Source organism: Numenius arquata, chromosome 19, assembly GCF_964106895.1.
Source record: "Numenius arquata chromosome 19, bNumArq3.hap1.1, whole genome shotgun sequence".
Taxonomy (NCBI): Eukaryota; Metazoa; Chordata; class Aves; order Charadriiformes; family Scolopacidae; genus Numenius; species Numenius arquata.
In genome coordinates, this window is record NC_133594.1 from 12,260,999 (window position 1) to 12,269,475 (window position 8,477).

The 8,477-nt window shown below is 42.1% G+C and overlaps 1 protein-coding gene across 1 annotated transcript; it reads left to right on the plus strand.

Annotated features, from left to right (window-relative positions):
- The first annotated feature begins 1,219 nt into the window (after positions 1–1,219).
- ZBTB43 (zinc finger and BTB domain containing 43) lies at positions 1,220–7,789 on the plus strand. Its single transcript, XM_074161241.1, has 2 exons — positions 1,220–1,352; positions 5,571–7,789. The coding sequence occupies exon 2, from the start codon at positions 5,594–5,596 to the stop codon at positions 6,986–6,988; it is 1,395 nt and encodes a 464-aa protein (XP_074017342.1). The 5' UTR covers positions 1,220–1,352; positions 5,571–5,593; the 3' UTR covers positions 6,989–7,789.
- The last annotated feature ends 688 nt before the right edge of the window (positions 7,790–8,477 follow it).

The following is an 8,477-nucleotide window of genomic DNA, read 5'->3' on the forward strand; positions in this document are numbered from 1 at the left end:
TCCCTGGCGAGCGCCGTGGAAGGAGCAGCACGAGCTGTGTCTGCAGCTCACACCGAAATCATCTTTATTTCCAGGCAAACTCCGAGCGTCTGAGCTGACGGGGCTGGGGGGTGTCGGGGTCGCTGCTTACGCCGCGTGTCTCCAGGACTGAAAATTATTTTGCTGGATTTTCACTTGTGAAGAAGTCTCTGTCATGTTTTCTTTCAAATAAAGTTGAACTGAATGAGAAACGTCTGAAACAAAAATAAAAATAAAGTGGCACTACCTGTGCTTAGCTCACCAGTTTCTCGCGGAGAAGCAACACAGGTCTTTTGCTGCATCCTGAACAACTGGCAAGAAAATGCCAAACCCTCTCGCGCGAGCGGAGCCTATGCTTGAGCTCCCTTGCTTTTTCTTAGAGGAAGAGTCACAAAGTTTCAGTAGTTTATTTTCTCCAAAATGCCTAGTATTTGGTTACCTCTCTTACTATCTTAAGGGTTGATAGACAAACATAAAATTTTCTTGTGGATTGCATATTATAATTTGTTACCCTTTCCTGCAGTTAACTTGCCAAGGGAAAAAAAAAAAAAGGAAGCTGGACTGGGGGAAGATTATTGTTCTGCTCCAAAATGTACCTCCTTTGTTCCTTTTCGAGGCATTGGATGGCGTTCGTTCTGTGGGATGTGTAAAGCGACCGACGGCTCGTTGGATTGTGCTTTTCTTACACAACACAAACAACTTGTGCTCGTTACCGCTCGTAAGAAATCACAGGGCGCGCGTTAGTCTCAGCCTCGTAACGGCATTTTTCAACAATTGAGAAATTTCGATGGAGCGATAACGCTCGTCCGTCGGTCCAGCCTCAGCTCGGCAGCGAAGCCGCCGGACCCGCGCCGAGGCCCGTTTTCGGGGTGTCAACGTCGGGAGCGCCCAAAAATCCCCTCCCGTACCCAGGGAGCGCGTGCAGCACGTGTCTGTCAATTAGCGCCCACGTCTCCTCCAGCGGAGGCCGGGAATACTCGGGCACCGCTGCCGTTCCCGGGGGCTGCCCCCTTTTCCCCTTTTTTAGGGCTGCCATTCCCAGGGCGATGCAGACGGGTGAGGCGGCGGGCACAGGGACCCGGCGGAGCGTCCCCGAGGGGGCGGGGCAACACTGGGCCCCACCCTTATCCCCGCCCCCTCCGGGGACGCCCGTGATGTCCGCCCCGAGCCGTCACGTGATCGGGATGCGGAAGTTTTCCACAGGAAGTGGGGGGTGCTGCTTCCGGTGTCGGCCGGGCTGGGGCGCGGAGGCGGTGCCGGTCGCACCGAGCGCTGGGGCCGGGGCCGGGGCCGCGGCCGCATCCCGGTATGCGAAGAGACTCCGACGCCCGCAGGTGAGGCATCGGCCCGCGGGGGGGCCGCACTGCCCGCCGCCCTTCCATCCCATGTGGGCTCGCGCGGGGGCGGGACGGCGAGTGAGGCCTTCCCGATCAGCGCCGCCGCCGCCTCACGACTTTCCTTGGCGGGCCGAGGGACCGCGGGGGGCGGGTGCTGGACGCAATCCGCTCTGGGCCCTGTGCCAGCCAGGGCTGGTAGGCGGGGCCGGCACCGCGGAGGGGGTGTCGGCACCGGGGCCTGGCCAGGCTGCGGCCGGGGCCTGTAACGGGCCCCACCGGTGCGCCCGCGGCAGCCGGTGCTGTGGCGTTCTGCCCTGGCAGGTGCAAGAGATTGATTTCTTCCTAAGCTCTATGTGCAAAGAACTGAAGTAACTACCTGCTGGCACTTTTTAAAAGTAATTTTATTTTTAAGCAAGTAATACGTGCCTTGTTAGTTTTGCTCAGTGTTGCAGCCTGGAGACTATTTTTTTTATTATTATTAATTAAAATAGACTTTGTTATGAGCGTTTTCTTTATAGAAAATGCAGAAGCAGAACAGATTGTAAGAGGAGGAAGTGAAAGCTCTTTGGAAAAACAAAGTTTTCTTGACCTGTGTGGCTCTACTGGAAGGAAATATTTTACTTGTGTTTTGATGGCTTTGGTTTTCATGAGAACTTAAAGCTTATAAAAGTCTGCTCCTATGTGGAGTTGTTTCTGTGGTGGCATGCTGAGCCCTCCCGGAAAGATGGTGTGTTAGATGAGCAGTAATTATATAAGGTCTATAGATCTCTCTTTAAATTTGACTTGAACATATCCTGAAGGCTTATCTTTTTTGTAGCTAAGTATTGAAAAATAGAGTCTAAAATCTGACAATATTTTGAAAGGAGTTAGACCACTGTGTCTGCATAAAAAAAAATCTGATTGTTTAAAAAAAAAGGAGATATTTTACAATATACACCAGGTATAAGATAACTGTCTGAAGTACTTAAATAACATTGTCAAGTTATTTTAAGCAAAGCAGAAAGAAAAATTAACAATTGAACTGGCAGGTGTAGTATTCCGTTACTTTCTGGAAAAACATTGGTAGCTGATTGGGTCTCTTGAAGTGGATTGGTTGTATGGGTACATAGCAGGCCTGATGCTTTGAGGAAAGAAGCTGAGGCGTGCTGAAGACTCTAAATTTAAAGGTGATCTTCTGCTGTTATGTAGGTGACAACCTGAAGAAGATCAGCTGAACTGCAAGCTTTTCAGAGGTTCCTTTTCCAAGGAAGTAATTTCAAAAATCTCCTGTTTCTACTATTCCATTGGATTTACTAAATCAAGAACTATTCAGACTACTGAACTGTTTATATCGATAGTCATACAGAATGTTCTTGGACTAGCTAAAAGTGGTTATGTGGCAGTTAGGTTATAAATGTAGGAGTATTCAATCCAGGTTCCACAGTTACGCTTGAGATATGACAGTTTGTGGTAAATCCCTTTTGGTGAGTTGGTTACTGTCCCTAGACTTTTTATTTCATTTGAAAGGTGGGGAAATGGTGCTGTTCTCTGTTTTGCACCTTCATGTGAAAATTTCCATATACATTTGGGAACACATCTCAAGAAACTTGTTCAAGGATATGCATTTTCAATTTCAAGGATATCATTTTCAGCTTGTCAAATACTTAAGGCAAGCTGTGAAGGCCAAAGCTGAGCACTCTCTGGAGAGTAATGTAAATGTGTGATGTAAAGGACTTTCCTCTTTCATAACACTGTTAATTCAAAGCACTTAATAGTAGTGGTGTGCAAGATTTGCAAGTTTTAGGCTGTTTCCTCAGTTGGTGCATCTTGGTTGCTGCCTCAGCAGGATGCAACTGCTCACCCGTAACTTATGTGAAGCAGTATGTTTAGGAAAACTGCCTTGTGCCACCAAGTGTTTAAAAAAAGAATAATAAAATTATGACTAATCCTCGTCTTAAATCTGAGGGTCCCAAGGTAAACACCTCAATTTAAACATTGTTTCAACCAGTAAAATAGTAACAGTTTATGAAAATGTAAAAGTGAGTGTGACTGTATACAGCAAGTTACAGTGCTCAACTACAAAATTTTTAGTCATTTGACTGTCCTCCAATGGGAGCTTTATTCAGTCCTTTCAATTCCTCCCACTACCGCATTGGAAATTAGATTTGAAGAAGGAAACTGTGGTCAAAAAGGGTACCTTTTTCCTTTTGATGATGTGATTATCTATGGTTACAAATGGCTTTCATAAATAACAAGTTATTCTTCCTGGTTGGTTTTCTTCAGAGACCTTTATAAGAGTTGGATTTATACCATGCTTCTAGTGAAAAATTAAAAGGAAATTTAAGAGCATGATTTTCACAATTCTGCAGAAGATGCCAGTTTCAGTGTTTACATGGAGTTTGGGCCTGTATTTATTGAGAAGTGTTGGTAGCTGTCTGATGCCCATGCTCTTTTTTTCTGTGGAGACCCTTGCCACCTTTATGGAAGAAAACAGTGAGTGACCTGTGTTCACCTTTGCTCCACGTGCTTGTCATCCTTCTCTAGCTCTGAAACTTTGGAGATGGAACACTGAGTTTTTGGGGGATTGGGGGAGAGTTGTCAAGAATGAGTTGGAAAACAGATCAAAATGGTAAGGAAGGGGTTATGTAATCATGAGCTGTTGATTAAACTTTGAGTGATTTACATCATCACTCCTGTGTAGTCTGCATTTTTTAAGCAAACACTGCTGCTTTCCCTGCAGTTAGCAGTCATATGTTTGTGCCAGCGTTTAGCACAGCACAGCAAACAAACCGTTTCTGTGGGTGCTTACGCAACTGTGTGGGAAATGCTGTCGTTATTGTACAGGCTGTCTGTAGCAGGGATTCAGAATCAGCTTTTCTTGATGCCGTATTTCCCTAGAAGTACTTTAATTTCAGAGTCCTCCAACTGCTTGTAATGCAAATCCTATTTTTGCACCATATTAACAGAGTGCTTTGATTCTGTATGTATAAACTATCTGCTAATTTATTAAATGCTGTGTCTCAGGTGTGCAGCCTCATCTGTTAAAACTTTGGCACTTTCCCACTTATGAGAAACAGAACTTGACAGAGGAAAACTGCTTGATACTCCATGGCTTTTCTGGAATTCCTCTGTATTGAATTTACACATTATCAAATTGAAAAACTGCACAATTTTAACTTGTTCAGGATGTTAATGTTTGTCTTTTGTAGTTGCATTTGAATTTGTCATTATTTCTAATCACAGTAACATGCAAATTTATCTCAAATTCAATTTAAAATGTAAAGTAGACATTTAAAGAATTGTATTACTGCTTAAAAGACTGATAACTTTGTAATAAGACTACTGAATCATGTGGGAATATAAACATTAAAATCTGTGAGCTCTTAACTGAGCTTCTAGCATATAATTGTTGCATTGTTACAAGTATACAAGGTACGTGCAGAAAAAAATTCTGTACAGCAGAGATATCACTTTCCTGATGAACATTTTAAATTCTGCAAGGTTTTTCTTAAAGTAAGGAATGTTATAGTAACATCTGAAAAAGCTCAGAATTAAAAGATTGGATTATAGTCCTGCAACTGTGTAAGATATTGCTATTCCACCTTTCAGTTAATAAAAGGACAGGGAAATATCACTAGAAGAATCATAAGCCTTATTCTCACCAGGGTTCTGTCTGTGCTGCCTTTCTCATCGAATGAATCGATATGTTGGCCTTTGAAAACTTCATTGAAAGTGGAATATTTTGTAAGAGTACCGTCAGTCTTTATTGGGGGATCAATTTTGTTGGCAGTTGAAATACAGAATCTTCACATGCTCTTATAAATACGCTTAGAATCTTCATATGCTCTGGGACACGGGAGTAGAACTCTCATGCTATAATTTCATCAAATAACTGTTTTTGTGATCCTAAACTCATGCTTGAAATGCTTGGTCTATCTCAGGGGGATAGCTTTCTGTTTGTAGCTCCTGCTGTAGTTGATGAGTCCTCCTGAACAGAAGAAACACAAGAAAATGTGCTGACATAGCAATTTGTAGCCTCGGTACAACTTTCAGAAAAGACGGGAACAAGGTGGGGTGGGAGAAATAGAATTACAGCAGTGACATAGGTGCCAGAAAGTGCTGAGTTCCGTATGAGTCTGCTTAAGTGTTACTTGTTAAAGAAAGAAGTGTAGAAGGAAATGGGAAGATCAGTAGTTTACTAAGCAGAATTTCTGATTTATTTTTTTTCTCTTGCAGCACAACACTAAATTTGTAATGAAATGGAGTCTGGGTCAAGCTCTTTTCGAGTGGAATTTCCAGATTTTTCTAGCACCATTTTGCAGAAGTTAAACCAGCAACGCCAGCAAGGACAACTATGTGACGTGTCCATTGTAGTTCAGGGCCATCTCTTCAGAGCCCACAAGGCTGTTCTTGCAGCTAGTTCACCTTACTTCTGTGATCAGGTTCTCCTGAAAAACAGCAGGCGAATAGTCCTGCCTGATGTGATGAATCCCAGAGTATTTGAAAACATTCTTCTGTCTACCTACACAGGTCGGTTGGTAATGCCTGCTCCAGAAATTGTTAGTTATTTGACAGCAGCAAGTTTCCTTCAGATGTGGCACGTAGTGGATAAATGCACGGAAGTGCTAGAGGGGAACCCGACGGTTCTGTGTCAGAAGATGAACCATGGCAGCGATCATCAGTCCCCGAGCAGTAGCAGTTACAATGGCCTTGTTGAAACCTTTGAGCTTGGATCTGGAGGACAGACAGAATTCCACAAAGTGCAGGAACTAAGGGATGGTGAAAATGAAGAAGAGAGCTCTAAAGATGAACTGTCATGTCAGCTGACAGAACATGAGTACCTTCCCAGTAATTCTTCAACAGAACATGATAGACTTAGCACTGGGATGACAAGTCAGGATGGTGAAGAAGGAACTAGCGATAGTGCAGAGTATCAATATACTAGACCTATGTACAGCAAACCCAGCATCATGTCTCACAAGCGGTGGATCCACGTGAAACCAGAACGATTTGAACAAGACTGTGAAGGTGTTGATAATCCGTATGATGAACATCAAGTTTCTGAATCCATGAACGCCATTCAGGCAGATCATTCAATCCAGTCTTCAGGTGTTGAAGACTTTCATATAGGTGACAAAAAGATGGAAGCAGAATTTGATGAACAGGCAGATGAAAGTAATTATGATGAACAAGTTGACTTCTATGGCTCATCTATGGAAGAATTTTCTGGTGAAAGAGCAGATGGAAATTTAAGCGCTCACAGACAGGATCTTATGATAGCAGCAGGCTACGGTGAAGGCATTGAAATGGCTACGGGAATTAAAGAAGAAACATCCCTCACTGGATTCTCACATGCTGATAAGCTGTATCCTTGTCAATGTGGTAAAAGCTTTACACACAAAAGTCAGAGAGATCGGCATATGAGTATGCACCTTGGTCTTCGACCTTATGGCTGTGGTGTCTGTGGTAAGAAATTCAAAATGAAACACCATCTTGTAGGCCATATGAAAATTCATACAGGCATAAAACCATATGAGTGTAACATCTGTGGGAAAAGATTTATGTGGCGGGACAGTTTTCATCGGCATGTGACCTCTTGTACCAAGTCATACCAAGCTTCTAAAGCTGAGCAGAGTACTACTGAGATGAACTAAGACATTAGTGCTTACATTTGTGTAGTAGAGTAAGCAAAATAAACTAATTATGCAAATGATGTCTGGTACTTGCTATTGTAAATTCTCAAAAAACCCAAGTTTTAATGATTATGCTGGTATAAGCAGACCAAACTTTTATTTTCCACAGTATTACTCCAAGTGTTCGATGTGTGAAGTGCAAATGGTTCATCTGAAAGGTGCTTGCAAAATGAGGTCTGTAAGGTCTTTGTGACGTTGATTGTAATCACAGCAGTATTTAGAAGCCCTGTTGTTATTTCTAAGTCTTCTAAATTCACATAAAACCCGGCTCTAAATTGACCCATATTCTGCAAATACTTGTATGAAGCAGGAATTCAAGTAGCCCTACTTAATGATAAAGAGAACTAGGATGGTCAAACCATGTTATATGATTCACATTTTAAGGAATCCTAATTTTTTTTTTTTCCACCTCAAACTGGAGATTGCCAACACACTTAACATGCATCATTAGATAATCTACATGATTAAGTAGCCTTTGCTGTATTGCTTAATGAAAGGCTGTGTTGAAGATGGTTTGGCTTCCTTTATCTGTCTTCCATTTTTTGTCCACCTTCAGTAGCACAAATATCTAATTTTCTGCTGATTTCTATTTAGAGTCTGTAAGGCACTTAAATATAGTTGAGCACTATATATATTTCAATTTGTATTAAGTATAATTTGTCTTTGCTTCTCTAGGGTCTAATGCTGTATGACTCTTGACTTGATTTTGATTGCTACATCGTGAGAGCTTCTAGAAGTGTGTGCAATAAGTCTGTCTTGATCAAAAAAAAAAAATTAAGATGTAACATTTGGAACTTATCCAAAATAATCAAACATTTAAGCTGTGATTTTCTGTTCAGATTTTCATGGCTTACTACAGTAGCAAGTACCAAACTCTGTGGGTTCACAAATTTACTTTTTATTGGTACAAAAACTTCTTTGAGAACTTCTATCTAGTTTAGAAACCTACTCTAGGAAAATGATTTAGTCATTGATAGGTATTTATACTTTTAGTTCTTGACTCTTTGAATAGCAAGAACTACAATACAGATTCTTGGTACTGAACTACTGTGACTGGTTACATGTGATCACGAGCAGCCAGAGTTGTTTTACCTCTTCAAATTGCATTGCTTGTGGGGAAAAAAAGTATAAGTATGGTATTTGGATCTATTAGTGGTACTGCAGAACCTGGTACCGTGCTCATGTGTGAAGTCTGGATTTTTGCTGGGAAGTGGCACTTCTGCCTCATTTGGATGAGGATCTATATCCTGGGCTCTCATTCTTGGGATGGATGGAGGAGTGTTTGTAGTTCTGAGAGATGCTGCCAGCTCTGCAGGTAGAGTGAATGCATCAATTGTAAAGGTGGCAACAGGATTTTGGGGTTGAAAGCTTAATGCAGTCTTATGCAAAAGCAATTAACCCTTCTTTGTAGTTTACTAAAACATATTATAAAAAGGAAAGAGCCTTTAGA

What these genes read in the sequence shown, in the direction of transcription:
- ZBTB43 (XM_074161241.1), top strand. Translation starts at nt 5,594, where the DNA reads ATGGAGTCTGGGTCAAGCTCTTTTCGAGTGGAATTTCCAGATTTTTCT.